This window comes from Ochlerotatus camptorhynchus, unplaced genomic scaffold (genome assembly GCF_037179485.1).
Source record: "Ochlerotatus camptorhynchus isolate MF236.1 unplaced genomic scaffold, CSIRO-AGI_Acam_v1.1 ptg000250l, whole genome shotgun sequence".
In the NCBI taxonomy this organism is placed as follows: Eukaryota; Metazoa; Arthropoda; class Insecta; order Diptera; family Culicidae; genus Ochlerotatus; species Ochlerotatus camptorhynchus.
In genome coordinates, this window is record NW_027040740.1 from 1,558,487 (window position 1) to 1,583,770 (window position 25,284).

Genomic DNA, 25,284 nt, shown 5'->3' on the forward strand with positions numbered 1-25,284 from the left:
TTTTCTTTTTTTGACAAAAATTTGAGATTTTTTTTTTTTTTATGTAATTCAGTTTTTTACAACTTAGGCTCAGACGTCATTTCAATTAGATGTGCCGTTATCGTGCTAAGATTTATTGAAAAATATCGAATACACCATTTTGAAAAATTAAGCGTTAGTCAAAATAGCCGAATTCTAGCACAAACGGGATTCATTGTCCATAGCGAACAGTTATGCGTAGTTTCATGAAATTCTGAGAGGTAAAAGCTAAAATTTGTACACTGGAGTCGCTTTTTACGCGGGTGATACGTCCCGCGTAAAAAAAACCGCGAAAATTCCGGAATCCGCGTAAAAAGCGACTCCAGTGTATATGCTTTCGCTATTTGGGCAGGAATAGCTCATCATATAACATGTCAAAACATCATGTCCATGCGTCGTGTGGCGTGAGGCAAACGTCGACATGATGTTTTAACATGCAGGGTTGTGTCGAGAAATTTGAAATAAAATCCACGCCAGAACGAATCTGATAAGCAAATCCGCGCTAAATGCGTACCAGAACACATATGATAAGCAAAGCAGCGATATAACAAATACAATCCAAATCAGCGGAAATAGCAAAAATCGCGAAGTCTTCAGTGGACATGCTAGTACGCCTCTGCATATAAATGGTTTGAAAGCTATTTGTGTGACAAAACTCAACGGAGTGTCCCGTGGGCAATTGGCGTTGACGGCGATCCATAATAAATCCATAAGCAAACGTCAGACTGTGCGTGAAACATGGCGGACTTTGTACTATCCTTTCACTCCACTGAAAATTCCCATAAGACAGTGTCTAAATGTGCTGGAAGAGCAAATTTTTCGACGGTGCCGTCAACGCCAATAACCTTGGAGTACCCCTGGGAAGTGTATTAGGATCCCTTTTATAAATTATGTATATTCATGACATGCGACGTGTTGTGCGATTTTGCGACATCAATATTGTTGCAGATGATACTGTTTTATTCATTGCAGGATTAAGTAAATGCCGTTTTACACTAGAATGAAGATTTGCATTCTTTAAGTAGATAATTGGAGTATAAGCAATTAAGATTGAATATAAGTAAAACTAATGTCATGGTAATTACGCGGAATCGAGTAAATGAGCACGTCTCTGTCGTAATTGATGAGGTTTTTGATCGCAGCGTGATTATTGATTGTAAACTTAAGTTCAACTTTTACATTGATAATGTTATCAAGCAAATTGCCTAGAAGTATGGAATTCTAGGTTATTGAAAAAAGGAATTAACTATAACCAGTAAAATACAACGTTTGTGTTTAGATCGATTTTTTTTTCATTAGAGTGACCTTCAGCCAGTGGCTGGTTCGACACTTAAAAAGGGAAATGAGGGCTTCAGAGAAAGATGTGTAAAGGGTATAATTGTATTAGACAGAGTTATAATAACGAAGTTGGTTCAGTGGGTAATTTTGTGCCATCACCCGTCTATTTTCGTGTCGTTATTCGTGCATCATCTTAATTCGTCCGTTTTTGAGTCTGTAGTTGTTGCCAATGTTAGTTCAATCCTTTGTCTGTTGTCGTTGCTTGGGTCATTATTCATAAATCAAATTTTGTTGATTCCTGTCTCCCACAGAAGAGTGCTGAGGTGCTAGAGGGGTCATACTCAGGGTGTCTTTGACGTTTGCTGAGATCCCGTATTGGATGCGTGGTCCGTAGTACTGGGGGCAGTTGCATCCACTGTATGTGGCACATTGCTTCCTAAATGGACCTCCACCTCCCATGTTGTGAGAGGCTTTGGTATGCCCGGTTCTCAGCCGCGATAGGATTACTTGAGATCGGTGTTGAGGCGGATCATCCCATCTTCTGGAGTCCCCTTTAATCTTCCGGATAAAAAAGATCTCGAGATCGTAGCCATTCATTTGTCCAGCAATTCCATACTGTAGTCACGATCCTCCGCTTGATGTCTTGAGCCGGGAACTTTTGGGTTTGCCTGTCTTCCGGATGCCGCCAGATGGTCGACTTCCTCATTTCCTCTGATCCCGCAGTGTCCTGGGATCTAGATAAAAGTTGTTCTTTTATTTTTATGAGCGAGCTTCTGGATAGCCTGGATCCAAGGGAGCTGTACGCTGGCCGAATCAGAAAATATGGCGACAGGTTTGTTGGTGGGTGAGGTGGCGGCTACTAGTATGGCGGCAGCTTCAACAGAGAAAACGCTGCAAGGGTTCAGAAGTCAGTAGAAGGTGCGTAACTCCGGATCGGATATCCCAGTACCTACCCTTCCGCCAGTTCGGGATCCGTCTTTGTATCGTGCTAGGTGATTTGGCTACTTGGTTCGTTGTAGTTCGGCCACCGATCTCACTAGTGCGGGGGAGTTGGTTCCCACCCGGAATCTGTTCTTTATCGCCAAGTCAATAGAAAGTCCGGATGAGTTCCAACCCCTGGCTCCACACCAGTGGACCCTGACTACCGGGGGGAACTCCAGGTCGGGGGGGGGGGGGGGAGTTTGTTCGCCTCCATAAGGAGGGACACTCCATCACTTGTTCCAGTTGTCTTCTCCACACTAGCTGTCAGCCTGGTGGTGAAGGGAAGGAGACCTGATGCGATACTACCTTGATAGTATACCGGGGACAGTTGAGAAATCATCCGGTCGGCAGCTAGGCAAGTCAGTTCTATACGGTATGTTAATCTTGAATCGACTACCGCTTTAGCCACGCGCATCCGGACAGCACGGTTGTTCACTAGATGCCTCCTGGCTAATGTTCGCAGCAAGCCGATTCTCGTTTGGCAATTACCTTTCACTTCGTTGAAATGATCTCCAAAGTTTAGATGCCGATCCAGGCGTATGCCGAGGACGTGGATAGACTTCTGAAACGGAATGATTTATTTGGGTAAGCTGTGAAACGCTCCGTTTAACCCCCTTAAAAACAGCGTAACTGCGATCACCGAACCTTGCGGGACGCCAGTCTCCTCTGGGAATCCTCTTGATCTATGGTTTCCGATGTATACCTGGAAAGTACGATGTCGGAGGAAATTCTTCAAAAAATGAAGAACGTGGCCCGACAGACCACAGTCGGTGAGTTGAGCAAGAATGTTGGGTGTCCATGTCCTGTTATAAGCCTTAGAGATGTCTAGTGTAACGAGTTCAGCATGCTGGTCAGAATCCATCGCGTTTCGAAGTACCTGGTTCAGAGTGGCGAAGTAGGTCCTAGGCCGTGTCCAGGATGGAAAGCGTGCTGGCGGTGGTCAATGTAGCCGTTACTCTCCAAGTAGAGCACGAGTTTACGGCTGACCATTCTCTCCAGCACCTTACTGACGCAGCATGTCAAAGATATCGGTCGGATGTCCTTTGGCTCGCGACCCGGATTGTCCTGCTTCAGGATCGGGACAACTATGATGTGTTTCCAGTCTTCTGGAATAGAATGTTCCAGCCATTATCTATTGAGAAGTCTGAGTAGTGTGGTCTTGCATTCCGCTGATAGGTTTACTCGTCAATGACCGAGAGGCAAAATGTTCCCCCAAAGCGTAGGCGATCTTATTAGGGTCTCTAATAGTGGTACCATCTACCCGGATGGTCATTCCGCGGGATTTACGTTTGCCACTTAATGCGTTGAACTTACCCCACAGGTCAGTGGCAATCTGGCGACCATCAATTGCTCCCAGCTTGAACTCTTGGCAGCAGTGATGAGAATTGTCATTGTCATTGACAAACTTTCGCGCGATATTGACCAAATTGTTCGTCACATAGTCACTGACAGACTTGATCCTCGAAAAAACCTTCGTCAAAATCTCATTCATTTTTTCGTCAATGACAAAGAATCACCTGGTAACAAAAACTGTAATTTCGTATATTCTGTGTCACATTATTGTTATCCAAGCAGTTCAGGACGTAGATGCTTGTTCACATTAACGACTCCATGTAATTGTGTTGCTCAAGTCATTTAATTTCGTTACAAATTTAACTAATAAAAAAATATGTACATGTTCGTCACTGACAGAATTGTCACTGACAATTGACATGGTTTGCCTTGACTGTGACTCTTAGTCCAAATGAGTGACCAAAGCGGAATTGTCAATATCACCGTGCATTGTCGAGATTTTGCAGCACTGCTTGGCAGACTGGATAGTTTGTCAACACTTGTTGCGTTTTGCTCTGTAGGTGGCCATGGCTGCTTCTTTCAACGGATGGTCCGTAGGTAGCCGCGTGGCAGCTCGAAGAGCCTTTTTTCTGGCTTTAGCAGCTGCTTCGGTCACTGGGGACCACCATGGTAGAGACTTAGATTCCGGGTTGGGACTGGTTCGTGGAATTGAAGGAAGTGCCGCTCGATGAATGGAGCTAATGAAGTCTTGGATACTGTCCGGTGTTGAATTGAACCATGCGGCGTCGACGGACTTCTGAATGAGGGACTAGTCAGCCTGGTCGTATTTCCATCGTGGTTTTCGTAATGTGTCCTGCGGTCGGTCATCAAGTTGGATTACCATTGGGTAATGGTCACTGCCCGTGGGATCATCCCCGACATTCCAGAAGAGCCTGCTGACAACGCCAACGCTTGCAAGAGATACGTTTACAGAAGATTCCTTCTGTCCGCTGGTGAAAGTGATGGACCCGTCGTTAAGAACAACGAGATCCGAAGTTTCTGCAACTTCCATAAGTGTACAGCCTCTGGAGTTAGTTTTCAGGCTTCCTTATGCTGGATGATGGCCGTTCATATCCCCAAGTACCACAATGGGTCGTTCGAGGTCTTGAAGCAGATCGCTGAGGTGTTGTTTAAGGTTGTGTATCTTCCCGCATGGAAGGTAAGCGGAAACAACTGAAATCGGGAATTGATGTTGAAGTCTGACCGCCACGATTGGAAGGTGTGTGTCTAGATGTATGGTCGAAAACGATGTTGGTGCCAGGACCCCGATTGCCGCTGAGTGGAACATGTTTCTCTTTAAGCTCCACTGGTATTGACCACCCAGAGTACGATTCGTGCCATTGTCGTTGGTCCTGTGGACCTCTTGTATGGCCAGGATGGAGGGCATCTGGTCACGAACTAGGATTTCCAAGTTTGGAAGGTTGTTATAAAAGCCGTTCATATTCCACTGTATAGCAAGCGGTGGTTTAGTGGATAGTTTGTTCGTTGGGTTTCTAGGGATCCGTGTAGCAGGGGTAGAATAATGGACTGGATCCTTAGGGTTCCCATTAGGTGTCCTCTTACCGAGGAAAGGTTTCGTGAGGGAATAAGCAGGCTTGCGTCGGACTGACCTGGTTGCGTTCTATAACGGTTTCCATTTGTGAGGGTTCCTGTTAGTAAGTGGGATCATGACTTGCTCGCTCATTTGACGAAAGCGTAGTCGAGAGGTCCGCTTCCGGAGAAGGAATTCCGAGCCGTTGGTGCTACATTTTTGCCGTAAGCCTCCGCACAAACTAGAACACTAATGGATAGTACCTTTTCCGATATGATTCTGGATGATCTCCTGAGTACTTGATGAGATTTGATTCCATCGTCCTTCGTTGATTTGTGCGCCCCACTACGAATAACAGCGGAACCCGTTAGGGCTTCACCGGAAGGAGGCATCGAGGAGGGGTTGAATGTCGACATAGATTTCCCGGTCGCGTCGGTAACTTTGTTAGCTAGAAAATTATTCCCTCTCACGTCATGATGGTTTTTCGACAGGCTCGTCCCTCTTGACTCCCACGTAGTCCAGAGGGGGATGGGCTTTTGCTCCCGTAAGCGACCCTCGGTCGAGCACTGGTACTGGTGAAATTCTATCGAAGTGAGGTTTCACTGAGGGACCCACCAGTGGTAGAGTCGTCAGCTTGATCGTCTTTTCTTGAATCTCGCTATGTATAGTGTTGGCTAGAGTTGTCTTGACTCCCACGTCGTCCTCAGAAGAATAGGAGTTGTCTCCCTTTTCCGTCCCTCTTCCGGTAGCCACAGGGTGACGGGGGTTGTCAGCCTCAGTAGAGGATGATGTTGATGTAGGGTGCAACTTGGTGGACAAGTTGTGGGAATTCGGTTCTAATGCGCCAGAGGTTTAATTTTCTATTGGAGTTAGGCTACCCTCCACGGACATCACCTCGTCTTCTCCGAAGAAATGAGCTCGTCGACGGCAATGTTGTCTACGGAGGGAGAACCCTGGGATTCGACTGCGGTGTCAGATATGTATGCCGGTGTAGGGTAGTTTTTTGGCCGTTTAGGGTCTCCTTCACCGCTTGTCTGCTCAAATACCTTCTTCTTCGCTCCAGTGGGTTTTTCTCGTTGCTGAGATTGGGGTTTTTGTAATTGCTGCTTCTTTTTTGACTTCTCTAGGTCCAGATGGTTTCGAGACACCCCCCCGGAGCCTTGCGCGCGTATTACGGATATAGAAGACTGAATTCAATATTGAAATTGAACTTTTAAGCTTTTTGGAAGATGCCTTGAGTTGTTTTCTGGCTGAATGTCCGGGGTTTCCTGACATTGCTGAAAATTATTATAGCATCATATTGCGGCATTACTAGTGTAATAGGATGCTTTATTTATTATTCATGAACTATTGATTGCTGGAAATGCTTGTGATTAACACATTTTGTTGCAATCGTGCCAAAACTGCTCGACAAAGTGATTAATTGAAAGGAAGTGAGTAAAGCTAAACGAGTAAATCCACAGCTAAAGCGTGCTTCATTTTCATTTTCGTTTGGGTTAGTTAAGCTAAAAAAAACGATGGTGCTACATTACCCTGAATGTCACTTCACCGGACGGAATGTAAAAAAAGGGGAACAGTCAAAAAAAGGAAGAATTTTATTTGAGGAAGTGGTCGTTCGAGGCAATAACATTCGGAGTAATGTAGCACAACATTCGGAGTAATGTAGAACAACTTGAGTTCATTTTAGAGCATGTGGCATGTAGTGCCCCGTTCGAAAACCACGATTTCATTTCTCTCTCGGAGCAAGATGCGACCATTTTACCTAAGAAAATCCTAAAGACCTCTACCAATATTTACTGGGGAGCGTGGCATTTACGTTTGCTTCACAACCGTTTTCATGCAATCGATTTGGTTGTCTGCTTGTTGTGAGTGGTAAAATACTCGTCTTCATAGATTACTTACGTTACATGCAAATCTTTATAGATGTCTTCATCAGAATTGCTCTTATCCGACTGCGAAATTTGATAGTTGAAGCCCCTAGGATTAGAGAAATAAAAAATGTTGAGTTTATCTTGTACTTACCAAAAAGTGTTGCTGTTTTTTTTTTATTGATTAAATGGGGTAAAGCCGTTTGGCATAACATAACTTGTCAAAATGGTCGTTTCACGTAATGGATGTTTGGTACACGCAGAAAAAATATTTTAAACGTAATAATATTTTACGTAAACTCAATAAGAATTTCATTTTGTTTTGGCTGCAAAGAGAAATCATTATTGTTTCAACAATCCAGTATTTTTGTTCCTTAAAATCCATGGATTGTTAAATCAAAAAGAAAATCTTTTCGAATTTACAAGAGCTTTCATGGTTTTGACGTAAGCTGTCAAATTTACACTTACGCAGAGTGAAGCTTGTAAACTGATGTCGATCAATGGGCATTATTTTATGTTTTTTGTTTACACCTCGGATGACTTCACCTGGGTTGTGAAAGTTTCCTCTAGTTTCTATAACAATACTTCCCACGCAACGGAGTCAGTTTGTCTACTATAGAATTTGTTGCCGTTTATCGTCACTCAGAGGAGAAACACGCTCCTTAGTTTTACTCCGTAAAACATACCCCACCGACACACAGTTGGTAGCTATCAAGCGGTGCTATAGAATGGTATCAAAAATCAATTTGTTTACATTTTGATTATAGGTTCTTTTCAAATGTTACGCAAGATAAGCCTTGTTCTTTATTTTTCCGATGTAGATTAGAGCAAATCAGAGTAACTCTGAGTATCTCTAAGTTAAAGAGACACTCGCATTGAAGTCGTCCTACCCCTTGCTTGGAACCGAAGGGCTGGCACTTCCTGAGAGGGTAGTGTTAGTCTATGGATATATTGCCTGAATATTCTAGCATTGTACGTGAGCGCATAGAATGTTATTTTCAGGAATGAGCTTTGGCTAATTGTTGCAGCAGATTTTTTCTTCTTTCAAACATGAGCAGTTCTTACAAGCCCTAAAATACCACAAAAGTACAGTTTTGATTTTGTGAAGAACAAGCAGCAATTAAAAGAAGGAATAATCATAAATTGCAAATTAACTCTTAGTTTAAAAAATATGTCGAATCATAGCGATTATGCCTAATGTCCGTTAGACCATGTGTTTATTATGCCAAACGTACCAGACCCAGTACATAATTAATTGTGGAAAATAGAAGTTTCATACTTACACAATATTCTGGACCAACTGGGCTTTACGCGTTTGAGAAAGTTTTGATAATGTTATTAGCACTCGGTGAAAATTGGTGAGATCATAAAGCATGGTGGGCTCAAACAAATCCGATTCTTTAAGGCCGAAGTTAGTTTTACATATGTCTAAGAACAGCTTGATGTTTTGAATGCATAAAAACTGAAAATAAAAGACAAAGTTTGGATTAAATTATTCAAGGATAGTGTACACACTATCTTTTATCTTTAAAAGGAACGTTAAATGTTCCAATAGATTAGTGTAAGTGAGTGAATTACAATTGTTATAACAAAATTTAATGATTTAGTTTAAACTCTTTTCCGCCCATGGTTACTCTGGAGCACCATACCTTTTTTGACATTTTGTGCCATAACTTTCTGAAAATGCAACCTGTTTTTGTAGAACTATTGCAACATAGTCTGTACTTGTTCTTCTATCATCGGGTCATGCCAATATCTCAGGACACTCCAGAGTTACTGGTTTTCAAAAATTTTTATGTCAAAACGCTCTGGACGGGAAAGGGTTAATCTATGGAACTTTATTGGCTTGAATGTGACCAATGGAGAATAATTGCCTATATGTATAAACGAACGAAATATAAACAAACGGTTGGCTATTCCTAATCATATTCAAAGATTGATGCACACACAAAAAAACTATGTAATGTATCGTGAACTGATAAAATATGGAAACTTTAATTTTCAATTGAAAGTAGTAAACAAACTAAATGAAGAAACGCTACACTCAATTTAGTTATTAAAAACTAAATAATAGATAATGATTGCGTCTACTTACATGCGCCATTTGAGGTTTTCGATTAAAATCTCTAATTTCAAATGCACTGGAGTCCAGAAAATTTACTAGATTGCACAGTAAAACACCGTCCCGCAGGATTGCAGCCAAAGTTTTTATTTCGGAATCTGGCTGGTTCGCTTTGTGATCCGCTGGAATAATTTTGCATCTGGTTAGCCAAGCAGCGCATTCCCGCCAGAGATCATCTGCCATTGCCATTCTTCTGTTTTATTTGGATAATAAACAGTCGCAGGAAATCAATTTCTAATGAATATAGCACAAATAAACGCACAAACATTAATTTTCTACAACTGACTGGATTGGATATTTCCAATTCGATGAAGAGTGATCTTCATCGTTACTTGATACTACGAGAAGGAAATAATATTGAATGCTGCTCACACTTATGTAAAACCAAGCAAGAAAATCGTTAACGTGAACGTCAAAATGTTTGCCTCTTGCTCGCTCTAAAGACGTATTTACGCAAAATTTGCTAAAATGAAAAATCTTTGCCAAGCTGTCAAAATTCCCTTTTGCAATTTACACGTTGGTTCGAAAATACACATATTACTAAAATTGAAACCTATATATATATAAATATAAATTACCCATTAATGATTAACGTTTACCAACTAATGGGTAACAATTACACATATATGGGTTTTAGTTACCCATTAATGGGTATTTTGTTTAACCATTAAATGGGTTAACCTATTTTACTTCAAGTGAAATTGTACATATTAATGGGTACAATTTCACCCATTTTGAAATAATTTACCTACTTTAATTCAAAATGGGTGAAATTGTACTCATTAATATGTACAATTTCACTTGAAGTAAAGTACACGCTAAGATCAGATAACCCAAATGTAGATTAATTAATTAATTTATCTTTATTAGGGCCAAATGTAGATTTACTTTACCCCAATCAGGCGTAAACTGCACAAATTCAGATATGGGTAAATTTTTTAACCCAAATGGGGAAATATAAGTCAAATTTGCATAAAAATAAATCATTTATGGTTCATAAGAACCCATATTAGGGTATAAAAAAAATTTACCCATATGTGAGTTTATGCAATTTACGGCCAATCTCGGTAATCTCTTTGTACCGTCTGGGTAAACTGATCTTAGCGTGTAGGTAAATCCATCACTGGTTAAAAAAAAAAAATTACCCATTAATGGGTAACTAAAACCCATAAATGTATAATAATTAGAGTTTTGAAATAGCGTGTAAATGGGTGAAAAATTACCCATTAATGAGTAACGTTTACCAACTAAAGGGTAACAATAATTCAGTGCCAACATTTCAAAGGGGCGTAATTGCTTTTGTAAACAATGGCTTTAGTCGTCAATTTCTCGCGAATGAAATCTTACCTCTCCAAAATGACAATGCTAACTGGTAGAGGAAACATCTCTCTACCTGCTGGTGTCATTATTTTTCATGAGTGAGCTTTTATTCACGAGAAATCGACGGCTAAAGCCATTGTTTACAAATGCAATTACGCCCCTTTGAAATGTTGGCACTGAATTATTATTGTTACCCTTTAGTTGGTAAACGTTACTCATTAATGGATAATTTTTCACCCATTACACGCTATTTCAAAACTACCCAAATTTGGGTAGATCCACCTAGAGTCGGTGTATAATGAGTCACGCCAAGAGAAAAACAGTTGAACTCGCATCACGGTTTTCGAAAGATTCTCATTCTTTTCACTTGGCAACAGAGGACTTCTACAACAACTTCAAATGACTTCTAGTGAGAGAAAAAATATTGCGGCTGTAGTAAATCATTATATCAGTGATTTTGTCAAATTATCTTAACAAAAAATTGTAGAAATTCACATTACTAATCAAAACCGAGCGTATCCCATGACAATTTAACGCTCACTGCGTGTTTATGCTCATTTCTTTGATTATATTTGATATTGTATAGCAATACCTTTCGTGGACCTTTCATAGCATCGTAATGTGTATTTACTTTGCACGATAGGTAGCCGGTTTGACAGTTCAATAGGTAGACTTGGCTTCACTCTTGGCGTGACTCATTATACACCGACTCTAGATCCACCCAGATCGGATTAAACTGAACCTACACTCAAAAAATATTCGAGGGGTTTCTATCAACGTTAATTACCGGTCAGTGCCAGTCAGATTACCGAAAATTACTCGGATTACTTTTCAAGTAATTAAAATTACTTTATTACTTTGAAATTACTTTTATTACTCTCGATTACCGAAATTACTACGATTACTTGAATATTTTTAGGAATTACTTTGAAATTACTCAATTGATCATTTTGTCAAACTTCTGTATTCATGTTCCATCAGATGTCACAGCTGTTGTTTGCGGTGACATCTATCGGAAACTAGGCACAATCTGTTTCCCTATAATTGTTCATAGAGAACACTGCAGTGCAAACCATGTCTGGTACCTCTATATATGCATTTAGATTATTATTTGAAGTTCCTCCTTTTTTACACATTCTGCACACAAAATAGCTCATCCCTCACATAATTTCCCGCCGAATTTTATGTATGGGGCGGGGCATAAAGTATCTTTTGCGCAGAATATGTCAAAGAGGAGGGACTTCAAATGTTAAAGCAAATGCATATATAGAGGTACCAGACATGTTTTGTAGTGTCAGGTACTCTATTTTGTAATCTGTGAAAGGGAAATCACAAATCGAGTGTCAACAAAATACATGGCATGTTGAGAGATTGAGGTCGTGAGAGAGAATTTCTCTCTCAAATTTGTATTTTTTTGGCTCTCTGGGAACTGGTAGTAAAGCAGGTAAAACTGTATGGGGAAAAATTGTTTTTATTTAATTATAGCTTGTTTAACAATAATTTCCGGGAAAAAACTGAACGACAAAGTCTCTGATTAATTTCTTCAGGTCGTCGTTCACTTTTTTTCACCTGAATATGCACCGAAAGCGAATTATTCCCATTTCTCTCAATTTCTATATAGGGATTTTTATAACTTCCTACCAGCGGAACAGCGCCATCTCTGTGGAAAATGGTCGAACAAAATGATTAATTATTCAATGATTAACAATGTTTCCATATATGGAATTGTTTGAGAAATACGATGAAATCCAACCTCTATTAATAAAAATGAGCTGCACAGCAAAAAACAAAACTGGAATCATGTTAAACTTATATTTCAAACTGAGTTAAAAACGAGGTTAAAATAATGTTTCATTGAAAAATCTGAATTTGAAAGTTTTACTGTAAATACTTTATTTCAATGTAGCAAGACTTGTCTGTTGCTTTTGTTTTGATTTAGATTTTGAAATTTTCGCGCACTGGCACAAAATAATTGGCGAGATAATTCTCAAACACTTTTTCGAAGGGACGTATCAGCTATTGTAAACAATGCATTTGATCGTCGGTTTGGCGTAACTGGTAGCTCGCTCATGCATAATAACACCACTCTCAGGTAGCGAAAAATTCCCCCAATCTGATGGTAGTGTTAGGATGCGAAGGCGAGCTGCAAGTTACGCCAAATCAACGATCAAATGCATTGTTTAAAAAAGCTGATACTTCCCTTTGAAAAAGTAATCGGGAATTGGCAATCAAATCTCGATTATCGCGCTAAGGAGTGATGGCAAGGGGAGGGGGGAGGGGGTTATTATTTTGTTAGCAATACATTAGGTATAGGAAAAAGTTAACGTAAGGGGGGGAAGGGGTTAATTTTTGCTCAATTTAGCGTGACATAACGCTTAGATTTAGGTGCATCGAGGGTTGCATAATGTGGTCCCTATTTTTTTTAGATTTTCGTTTTTTTAATATCTAAATTCGATTTCCATTAACTAAAATCATAAAATTTACGTAGAATAATAAAGAATATGATAATTGCAAAGTTCAAATATTTATGGAATTACTAAAATTACTGTTTTTAATCTTTAAAATTACCAAATTATTTTCCAAGCAGTAGGAATTACTGCAATTACCCATAAATTACCAACATTTATTTTTATTACATTGAAATTACTGAGTAATTCAAAATTCACTAATTATTTTAATAATTTGTGTTAATTTTGGATTACCGGTCACCTTACAAGCTTGGTAGAAACCAGGAGACTGGCAACCCCATATCAATCCTATACGTCTGACAGTAGGCAAGATCATGGGCCTTATTTAAATACGGCCCGCCTGACGTATACATGAAGGAAAGGGACGCAAAATCGTGTTGTAAGCAGAAAGACAAGAGCAGATGAAAGCATTAAAAACATGGCCGCCAGCCAGGCCCCTGGTAGAAACCCCTCGAAAATATTGAAATCTAAATAGTATAAAAGTTACGCTAAATCGCAACTCTCCGTACCGACGCAAAGGTCGGTATAAAGGGAGAGAATGCAAACTTAGTAGAAAAATGGTTTATGCGTGCCAAAGTATAAAATCGAAATATACCTACAATGCAAACATACGGTTTATTCGAGAGAATGTATTTTTCGCTTCTTTATTTTATTTATGGTAAATATTATTGTTTTCATATATAAATTAAAATTGTGAAGCTGTTTAAATTAGTTTATTTATATGAATATTATTCAAAAAATACTTACAATCTCGATGTTCATTAGGATGAACTCATGCTCACGCAGTCTAGCTGCCCAGCAGATCACAGGCGCAGAAGAAATCCGCCGGGACGAAGCTCTTCACCAGCACGAAGCTCCGAAGGAAATCCAGATGTTCTTTTTCCTGTCATTTTAGTAAACACTGATCGAATTCCACTCCGTTATTCGGACTTAGTATAATTTTGACGAAAATTTTAATCGAACCAATGTATAAATTTTGAAAAACCAGAAAATGCATAAATTTTAATCTATATTCGTTTTGTAATACTTTTGAGTGTACCCAAAAATTGGTTAACAAACTGTGTTGGTAAATACAAGTTGACAAATGAAATACATCGACACGAATCCGATCGACGTTGTTAAAAAGGTCTAAACGATCGATTCAACCTCTGGTGGTGAATAGGAGAACGTCAAAAAGTTGGAAGGGTTGTATACTAGATACGACCGCAGGGTTGGCGTTGGCGTTGGATGGCTACATCTACAAGGTGTTGAAGCATTTTCGAACTCGTCCCGTCTGGCTCAATACAACAAACGCTCGACGATCACGTCCCGCGAAATCCAAACTGCGGTCCGTCTGCTGCTGCCGGGTGAGTTGGCCAAGCACGCTGTCTCTGAAGGAACCAAGGCCATCACCAAGTACACCAGCTCAAAGTAGATTCGTACCATCCAAACAATCAATCGGCCCTTTTCAGGGCCACAAATCGATTTCCAACGTGAAAGAGGTTTTGGTGATTTTTATTAAACTTTTAAATGTTCGAAAGCAGCGTTAGCAAAGTTCGCAATAAGAAATCAGTTGATTTGCATTATGAAAATAATGTTGACAAAAAGAATAAGACCGTACGGTTTTGACGTCTGTGATTTCTATATGGGGGTACAGTTTGTGAAAACCGACAATGGAACATAAAATAATTGTGACACGCTTGACGTGGATGGCGAACAGACCGACCAGATAGGCCTCGCTGGATTCCAGTAGGGCCATTACCGGCCGAGCTCTGGAAGCGCAGATCGATCTTGAAGTCCTGGGCGATTTCACGGACCAGACGCTTGAAAGGCAACTTGCAGTCAGCAGCTCGGTCGATTTCTGGTAACGACGGATCTCACGCAGAGCTAAAGTTCCTGGCCGGTAGCGATGAGACTTCTTCACTCCACGCCATCAGTTTGAGAGGAGCCTTTCCTCCGGTGGACTTACAAGCGATCTGCTTGATGCGGCCATTATACGATGTGGATACGTTGAACGCAATCTGTTGAATAAAAATTTTAATTACCCAGCACAATCATGGGCATTGGCTTCAAGCAATATTTCATCAGATTCCAGACAAATCTGTACGATAGTATTTAAATAGAACAGAAAATGAAAATATAAAAATGAGGTAAGGAAAATAATTAAAATATGGTTCAGATTAATACCTGGCTGAATTAAGATACACATTACCATTTATTATATAAGGGGTCGTCCATTAATTATGTCACACATTTAGGGGGGAGGGAGGGTTTTGAAAACTGTGACGAGCCATACAAAAAAAAGGTACATACAAAAAATGTGACAAATAGGGAGGGGGGGGTTGAAAATGGGCCAAATTTGCGTGACATAATTAATGGACCATCCCTAAGACCACGTAGTCCTACGTCACCATTCCGTACAACCCCATAGGGCTGTCCCTTGTAGTTTTATATAAGACCACGTAGTCCTACGTCACCATTGCGTACAACCCCATAGGGCTGTCCCTTGTAGTTGGAGGGTGGTGTACAAGGGAGTCTGAACCGTAAAAAATTTCGTAGTCCTACGTCAACAATGCGGTTGTGTCTTGTACACCACCCTCCAACTACAAGGGACAGCCCTATGGGGTTGTACGCAATGGTGACGTAGGACTACGTGGTCTTATAATAATAAATGGTAATGTGTATCTTTATTCAGCCAGGTATTAATCTGAACCATATTTTAATTATTTTCCTTACCTCATTTTTATATTTTCATTTTCTGTTTTAATTACTAACGAACAGATTTGTCTGGAATCTGATGAAATATTGCTTGGAGCCAATGCCCATGATTGTGCTGGGTACTCCCTTGTACGCCACCCTAGAAAATTAATCGTTAAACTCTTTCTTGTTAATGTTGTGGCCCTGAAAAGGGCCATTTTTCCAACGCGCTCGGCGTAGTTGCCCTTGCGGAGCAGACGGTGAATACGACCGACTGAGAACTGCAGCAGCTTGGCATTCCATGACGGCGGCCCAGTATATCGGAGCACTGGCACCAACGCACTCGGCGTAGTTGCCCTTTCGCCCCCAGGCTTTGCTGCCGTTGCTCTGCTTCCGCTGCTCTGGTACTGCTGCTCTGCTGCTCTGCTACTGGGTCGACGATCGACAATGATGGAACGGGCGACCTTGTTGGACGCTTATATAGTAGAACAGGAAATATCAGAGGTGTCAGATACTCGCATCTGATGTCTCGGTTGGAGAAAGTATAAGAATATAAAAAAATCAATCGATTTTCACCATCTTTAGAAAATGGTTTACTTTTAACCATTTTCAATAGTTTACAGAATGAAATCAATAATTTTGAAACATTCAGCAAATTGCTAGAAATATTTCCAATCGATTGATGCCATTATCTCGTAAATCTATCGAGAGACGGTTGAGTTATTATCGTTCAAAATCTTTTAATTTTTCGTAACGCATTCAAAATGACTGTTTTCAATTTTGTACCCCCGTATCCCGAATAGAAATTTACATTAGCCCAACGTTTGATTTTGATGTCTACATCAGCATCGAAATCAAATGTATGCCTGATGTCAAACATTAGAAAACATTATGATTTAGTTGTATTTAAGCAACGTAACATGGTGTATACATCAGAAATTTTGGAACAAAATTTTGCCATTCTAATGTCGGTCTGACGTCAAAAATTTCAATCTATTGACATTAGAATCAAACGTTTTAAGGATGTTTTCAGATGTAAAAAACGTTAGAACTAAACGTTGTTCGGATGTTTTTAAATGTAAACGTTTTCTGATGTTTTCTAATGTAGATGTTTCCTGATGTTAGAACCAAACGTTTTTGGATGTTTTCGGATGTACATAACGTTAGAACTAAACGTTGTTCGGATGTTTTTATATGTAAATGTATTCTGATGTTTTCTAATGTAGATGTTTCCTGATGTTAGAATCAAACGTTTTTCGGTTGTTTTCGGATGTAAAAAACGTTAGAACTAAACGTTGTTCGGATGTTTTTATATGTAAATGTATTCTGATGTTTTCTAACGTAGATGTTTCCGGATGCTAGAACCAAACATTTTTTGGATGTTTTCGGATGTACACAACGTTAGAACTAAACGTTGTTCGGATGTTTTCAATTGTACTTCGTGTTTGTTGTTCTCTGATGTTTTCAGATGTACAAAACGTTTAAAGTAAACGTTGTTTGAATGTTTTCAAATGTAGATGTTTACTAATGTTTTTAGATATACAAAACACTAGAATCTTACTTTTCAAATGCTTTCAATTATATTTACAACACATTAGAATTAGAAACATGATCGTGTAAACACTACACACCATTGTTGTTAGATAACATCATAAAAATGCGTACATAATAGTCAATGCTGAAGCTCCCGTTTCCCACCAGTCAGATAACTGACCTTAGCTAACCAAATATCATTGCGGCAACTCTCTATGCGGCAGGGGAACTATGCCATTAGCGCGCTAAGAGTTATTAGACCACTGACATAGGCGCCAATTTGTAGGTGACGAGGCACTTGGTGACATTACAGCGAGCTTGACGATTGTTGTAGCATTTTTTTTAGCAAACTACCAGTTAAGGTGTGTAGTGTTTACAAGATCATGTTTCTAGCTCTAATGCTTTGTACAATTGAAAGCATTGGAAAAGTTAATTCTCATGTTTTGCATAACCGAAACCATCAGAAAACATAAAATAGTACAAAAAAAACATCCATTCTGGTAGACTATCTCTTAAATGCATACAGAATAGCCATTGCTTAAGCTCCCGTTTCCCACCAGTCAGTTAACTGACCTTAGCTAACCTAATATCATTGTGGCAACTCTCTATGCGGCAGGGGAACTATGCCATTAGCGCGCTAAGAGTTGTTAGACCACTGACATAGGCGCCTATTCGTGGGTGACGAGGCACTTGGTGACATTACAGCAAGCTTGGCGATTGTTATAGCATTTTTGAGTGAACTACCAGACAATCATGACAATAAGATCGCTGCGCCTCCAGATCTCCCTTTAAATCGACCCGCTGTGCCAATTTGTCAATAATGCATGACACTTTGGACGTGGATCGGGATGATCCACAAATGCGGAAAGTTTTGGGCTACCAGTCTTCTACCTAATTGACGAACTGCAAATATATAATAAACAAAATTATTGTGCATGAAAAATATGACAATGTACAATGCTCGAGGAACACTGGGAGTTTTCGAACGACGCGTGCTTAGGAATGCCGGACAACAATCCCGCAAAAATGGTGTTTTCCTCAAATCCGGCCGGTACAAGACAAAGAAAAGTACAGCGTGCTAGGTGGTTAGACCAAGTGGAGCAAGATGTAGGAAGTGTGGGATGCTCGAGAAATTGGAGACAAGCAGTCAGGGACCGAGTTAGTTGGCGCAACTTTGTTATACAGGTCAAATCTTGAGGGACGTCGGACCAGCAAAAGTAAAGTAAGTATCTTATACGTTTGCCAACATTCCACGACAATATATGATTAGGTTTTCACTTGGTATGTAATGAACAACAGAGATACGCGATAATTCGTATAGTTTCTGCGATTGATGGTTAATTTTAAATGTACGTATAGTACTATATAACAGCATAACTGGATCGTCATGTTCACCATCTGTCATTGTCTGCAAAAATATTTAATAGCAGTTACCTGTGTTGTGATACTTCCTTCAATGAAAACTAATTTTCTTGCATTGCCATGGTCATCTGGGATGAGGCTGGTCCACTGATCATTCGGAATGAGCTCTCCACACATCATTGAATCAATGTAGGATCAATGTAGATATGTAGATATCAATGTACATAGATGGTGTCATATGCAAAGTGCGAAAAGAGAATGAAAGAAATACGAAAAAGATTAGCATCAAGAAGTAACAGTTTCATCGGATTAGTCACCAAGTCCCCCACCACTGCTATCTGCAGCCCTATCACTCCCATCCCCACGATTGCGGAAGAGAATAATAAAGTTCTTGATTTAATTTAAAGAAATTAATATTTAATATCGGGATCCGTATTCGGTTTCCCCATCGGGATCCGTATTCGGTTTCCCCATTGAGACACGTACTCGGTTTCCCCATCGGGATCCGTATTCGGTTTCTCCATCGGGATTCGTATTCGGTTTCCCCATCGGGATCCGTCTACGGAATCCCTATTGGGATGCGTATTCGGTTTCCCCATCGGGATCCGTATTCGGTTTCCCCATCGGGATCCGTATTCGGTTTCCCCACCGGGATTCGTATTCGGTTTCCCCATCGGGATCCGTCTACGGAATCCCTATTGGGATGCGTATTCGGTTTCCCCATCGGGATCCGTATTCGGTTTCCCCATCGGGATCCGTATTCGGTTTCCCCATCGGGATTCGTATTCGGTTTCCCCATCGGGATCCGTCTACGGAATCCCTATTGGGATGCGTATTCGGTTTCCCAATCGGGATCCGTATTCGGTTTCCCCATCGGGATTCGTATTCGGTTTCCCCATCGGGATCCGTATTCGGTTTCCCCATCGGTATCCGTATTCGGTTTCCCCATCGGGATCCGTATTCGGTATCCCCATCGGGATCCGTATTCGGTTTGCCCATCGGGATCCGTATTCGGTTTGCCCATCGGAATCCGTCTACGAAATCCCCATCGGGATCCGTCTACGGAATCCCCATTGGGATCCGTCTACGGAATCCCCATCGGGACCCGTATTCGGTTTCCCCATCGGGATCTGTCGATGGAACCCGTCATCGGGACCCGTCATCGGGACCCGTCATCGGGATCCGTCTACGGAACCCGTCATCGGGATCCGTCTACGGAACCCGTCATCGGGATCCGCCTACGGAACCCGTCATTTTCCACTTTATTTTAGCTTTTAGTAGGGGTAAGAGGGGCATAGTGAACAGGTGGGGCATAGTGAGCATCCAGCTTGAACTTCCGGCTGTTCGGAAAAAAAAAATTGTTGGTGGTAGGATCAATATCATAATGATATTGAACCTACTACCAGTTGATTTGTTTCATGCAGCTGGAGATCCAAAGCCAAACTGCGGGATGCTCACTATGCCCCTCTTCCCCTATTTATTTATTTATTTGTCAATCAAATAAAACAAAAAACAATAAACACATTCACTAACCTGCAAAGAGATCCGGCTTCGAATTCCCCGCCGGGATCCAGCTTCGGACTCCCTACCGGGATCCGGCTTCGCACTGGTGCACTTTCCTAAAAAAAAACATAATTACAGTACATTAATTTAAAATTTTAAATTTTACTTACCTGAAAAACAGCCTTCCTTTTCCAAGGGCGATCGCGGGACTCGCAATCTTCGAAACTGGCGGGGGTCCAGGTGTGGGAGCTGCCTTCCTGGCACGTCGGTAGCATTGGTGCTCAGCACGGAAAACAAGATCGACGGAAAAAACAAACCAAAGGATTTGCCGCAACGCCGGACACCGAATCGCCACCAAAACTCGCGACGGACACGGCGAAAAAAAAACTGTACACGGCCAATGTGATCAACCCAAATTTGAATACAGTGTACTCAAAATCGCAAAAAATGCAGGAACGCAGCGATGAGTAAATTTGCCTCGAGATGTGCCTCATGTTTTCCGGTGGAAAACTTCAAAAATCTTCCGGAAAATTAGGATTGACGAAAATCCACAGAATCCAATCTTTACATTTCTTATATTCGGAAAAATTTTACTGGAAAAACCTGGAAAACCTGGAAAAACAGAGGTAAATTAACTCAAAACTGAGTTCCTGTACTTTTTGCGATTTATGAGTGAACTAAACTCAAATTTGGGTGTTCTCATTCGCCGTGTAGTGCTGACTCAGGACAAAACAAACTTTGCATGCGACGAGGGACCGAAGGACAACAATTTACATCGTGATGAAGTTTGATTCTAATGTAACGTTAGGTTCTGTTGTAATTGGATGTATTCTGATGTTTTATGCGTGCAACAAATTACATCGTGATGAAGTTTGATTCTAATGTAACGTTAGGTTCTGTTGTAATTGGATGTATTCTGATGTTTTATGCGTGCAACAAATTACATCGTGATGAAGTTTGATTCTTATGTAACGTTTGGTTCTGTTGTCATTGGATGTATTCTGATGTTTTATGCGTGCAACAAATTACATCGTGATGAAGTTTGATTCTAATGTAACGTTTGGTTCTGTTGTAATTGGATGTATTCTGATGTTTTATGCGTGCAACAAATTACATCGTGATGAAGTTTGATTCTTATGTAACGTTTGGTTCTGTTGTCATTGGATGTATTCTGATGTTTTATGCGTGCAACAAATTACATCGTGATGAAGTTTGATTCTAATGTAACGTTAGGTTCTGTTGTAATTGGATGTATTCTGATGTTTTATGCGTGCAACAAATTACATCGTGATGAAGTTTGATTCTTATGTAACGTTAGGTTCTGTTGTAATTGGATGTATTCTGATGTTTTATGCGTGCAACAAATTACATCGTGATGAAGTTTGATTCTTATGTAACGTTTGGTTCTGTTGTCATTGGATGTATTCTGATGTCAAATTTTACATCGTCAAGACGTTTGATTCTGATGTAACGTTTGAGGCTAATGTATTTTTATGTACTTGGATGTCACACTGAAGTCTGAATACATTAAGGGTACAGCAATACACATTAAAATTTAATGTATTGAAGATGTCTGCTGATGTTTCCTACATTACAATTTCTATTCGGGATGTTGCCGAAAGACGTTATCCAACGTCAAAAGAGGGTTGTGAGCATTAATGTTTGCCTTGAGACATAGGAAGCGGAACACTTTTTTACTTTTCCTGATAAATTGATTCATCTGAGATACTGCAAAACTTAATCTACATAGTTGAAAAATTTAAAAAAAGAGATCCTGCTGGTGTTCAGGAATATTTTTGTTGAGAAAAATGGAAAATTAGAAAAGTGCTTTTTGAATGAAAAATGCTGTTATTTGCGTTGGGGAAAATACTTATTCTGATGTAAACAAACGGTTTGATTGACGTTTCTTCTCGAACTCGCGTGGCGCACTCTACGTTGGTGGTGCATTAAAAAGGCGTATTGAGGTTTGCTGGGTTTACAGCTGTCTTGCAATGAGCGCTCATACATAGGATTTCCAGTGAAAACTAGATATATAAGTGTTCATTGCAAGACAGCGTATATCACGTGATATACGCTGTAAGGTGAACGGGGTATTGCATATTTTATGGGTTCACGCTATTTCAACACTATCCCAATTTGAGTAGAATCCACCCATATCGGTAAAAACTGAACCTACCCAAAAATGGGTAAACTGTGTTGGGAGTGACAACCCGTAAAAAAAATACAATGATTTTCATTGTCATTGTAACCATGATATTTACTGTCAAAACATTGGACATTTTTGTCCATTACCATAAAATCACAACGAAATTCATGGTTCACAACAATGAAAATCATGGTATTTGAAAAATTTACAGTAAAAAAGGGGGTTGTTAAGCATCTTAAAAATATAAACGTCCCTTCGAAAAAGTGTTTGAGAATTATCTCGCCAATTATTTTGTGCCAGTGCGCGAAAATTTCAAAATCTAAATCAATACAAAAGCAACAGACAAGTCTTGCTTCATTGAAATAAAGTATTTACAGTAAAACTTTCAAATTCAGATTTTTCAATGAAACATTATTTTAACCTCCCCTAATAAAAATTGTATGGTTAATTTGCTTAACGACGTGTTCTGGGTATCATCCAAACCATTTGTGGAATAGTTCAATGATTTGGGTTATCGTTTGTTTATGGTTATTTTTTATTAGGTATTAACTCAGTTTGAAATATAAGTTTAACATGATTCCAGTTTTGTTTTTTGCTGTGCAGCTCATTTTTATTAATAGAGCTTGGAATTCATCGTATTTCTCAAACAATTCCATATATGGAAACATTGTTAATCATTGAATAATTGAGTAATTTCAAAGTAATTCCTAAAAATATTCAAGTAATCGTAGTAATTTCGGTAATCGAGAGTAATAAAAGTAATTTCAAAGTAATAAAGTAATTTTAATTACTTGAAAAGTAATCCAAGTAATTTTCGGTAATCTGACTGGCACTGACCGGTAATTAACGTTGATAGAAACCCCTCGTCACTATCTATACAGTTTACCCATTTTTGGGTTGGTCCTGTTTTGACCGTCTGGGTGAATTTTACCCAAATTTGGGGAGTTTTGAAATAGCGTGTAGTCCCCTTTTTTCACGAAATCTGTGAAATTTTACATATTAATGGTTACCGTGTATACATTTCAGGGGAAACATGTCAGAAAGGTCTAACTCGAAACGTAAACAATGACTTGGATCGTCGGTTTCTTACGAATGACAACACACCCACTCAAACTAACTAAATCATCTGACAGAACAATGTTTGTTCTATGAGATGGTTTAGTCAGATTCCGTATGTGTGTTGTCATTCAAGAGAAATCGACGTTCAAAGTCATTGTTTATGTTTCGAGTTATACCCTTCTCACATGTTTCCCCTGATTTTAGCAGTCCAGTCACTAGTAAGGAGCGTTGGACTGAAGTCTTTAGAGTGCGTTCGAAAGCTTTATTTTGAAAATGAATTTTAAATATTAGTTAAATATCCATCCGTAAATTTGATACTTTCCAGCACGTTGATCTGAAATAGTGTGTTATGTGATATCAGTGCTAAATATCAAGTAAATTATAATCAGCAACAAATACCCACCATCGAAACCGATAGGTAATATTTTTCTTGGAATTATACAAAACATGATAATTAATTGAAATTTTCTACTTCTAATCGATGTATTTCGTTTTTATTCTAGGAAATTGTGTTATTCAATAGTCGGTTTTACGGTTTACGTTAATATTTCATCAAAATGATCTCGTAATTTAATTTCTGATTCTGGGAATTCAAACAGTGAGTATGTGTGTGTGTGAAGCGTGTATCAATGTATCAATAGATTTTGTTTACGAAAAATGTATTCTCGCTCGTGCTGTTTATCAAAGGCATCATAGGCTATGAGATACTTTGCTCGTTCATTGCCCAACAACATTTTGTTTAGATGTTCGTGCCAAATTATTCAAAATCATGGAAAACGTTGGATGGCAAGATGCGAGCATTTCACTATTCTAAATATTCAATCATTAACTTACCGAGAAAACGTGCCATATGAAGGATTTTATAATTTCATTCTTAAACTCAGTTTGATAGCTAATTAATGGCACTATTTCCTATTTGGGGCAAGATCGCCACCTGGGGCAAGATGAGCACCCTTCAATTTTACATCCAAAATCTAATATTTTTGAAAATTACACATACCTACCCTTAAACAATGATCTTAACATGCAACGTTTACATACATGATTTAGAAATACTCAATAACTTTCGAAATATTTGCTGGATTTCCGAAAAAATATGCCGGATGACAAAAATCCTCTCCTTGTAATAAGAATTGGCTATAATCAACATATTTTTGTTTTGTTTTGTTTAATAATTAATATTTCAACTTCGTGCTGATATTTTATGTTGATAAAGTAGGGTAATTGACTCTGGTTGGACCTATCCAAAAACTGATGATGGTTGGACCTATTTTTTCAATCGCTAGTTTAGTCAATCTTCGCTAATTTTTTTTTTTCAAAGGTCACTTTACTATCATAAAAAAACTATTTCAATTTGCATGGGTGTTTTATTGAGAAAAAAACTTCAAAACAATTGAGTTTCAATGTGTTTTCAAACAGTTCACTTTCTACGCATTAGCTCGTCATCATGCCTTACTTTCAAACATACAAAAAAGAAATATTTTTTACATTTATTTTTATTTTCTCATGCAGTAAAATACTGCTTTAAGGTTTAAACAACACGTTAGTACGCCATTTATCCATTGGTTTCACTAAAATGTTTGAATAAATAACGAAATTCGAATAGATAAATATGATCATGGTTGGACCTATGCATGATGATGGTTGGACCTATGTGTTTCCTAAGACGGTCGCTAGGTGCGCTTCGGTTTGTCTTCATCCTTTATGCGCAGCTGATTTGAAATTCGATTTCGTTTTGGCCGAGTGATCAGTTTCTTCGATTGAAAAAATGGCTAAAGAAAAGAGTTATTCGGTCGAAAATCTTCAAGAGGATTTCCGAGAAAATGAGCCATTATGAATAGCTAATGCGTGGAAAGTGAACTTTTTTAAAAAACGAAGTTAAACTCAAATTTCTTGATTTTTTAAATAGCAAATTCATAAAAACTGTATAAAAAGGGTTTTTTTATGATACCAATAAGCTCTAAACAAAGTTTTTGAAAAAATATGGGCTAAACTAGCATTTGCGAAAATAGGTCCAACCATCATCATTTTTTAGGTCCAACCAAGATCAGTATAGGTCCAACCAACATCATAATTCTTTGCTGAAT

The 25,284-nt window shown here is 39.3% G+C and overlaps 2 protein-coding genes across 4 annotated transcripts in view; one reads left to right on the forward strand and one right to left on the reverse strand.

The window, feature by feature from the left end:
• The window catches only part of Vav (Vav guanine nucleotide exchange factor), a 62,801-nt gene extending 53,362 nt beyond the window's left edge, over nt 1-9,439 (reverse strand). For all 3 annotated transcript variants that reach the window (XM_065226406.1, XM_065226407.1, XM_065226405.1), the window contains exons 1-3: nt 9,104-9,439; nt 8,292-8,470; nt 7,043-7,117 (exon numbers count right to left, since the gene is read on the reverse strand). In XM_065226406.1, coding sequence (XP_065082478.1) covers nt 7,043-7,117; nt 8,292-8,470; nt 9,104-9,319 — 470 coding nt within the window. In that variant the 5' untranslated portion in view covers nt 9,320-9,439. The remainder of the gene's footprint in view (nt 1-7,042; nt 7,118-8,291; nt 8,471-9,103) is intronic.
• A 13,990-nt stretch (nt 9,440-23,429) lies between these two features.
• Nucleotides 23,430-25,284, forward strand: part of LOC135704900 (cytokine receptor-like) — a 45,252-nt gene continuing 43,397 nt past the window's right edge. The window contains exons 1-2 of the mRNA XM_065226441.1: nt 23,430-23,615; nt 23,701-23,795. The gene's annotated coding sequence lies outside the window, so the exon portion shown is untranslated. The remainder of the gene's footprint in view (nt 23,616-23,700; nt 23,796-25,284) is intronic.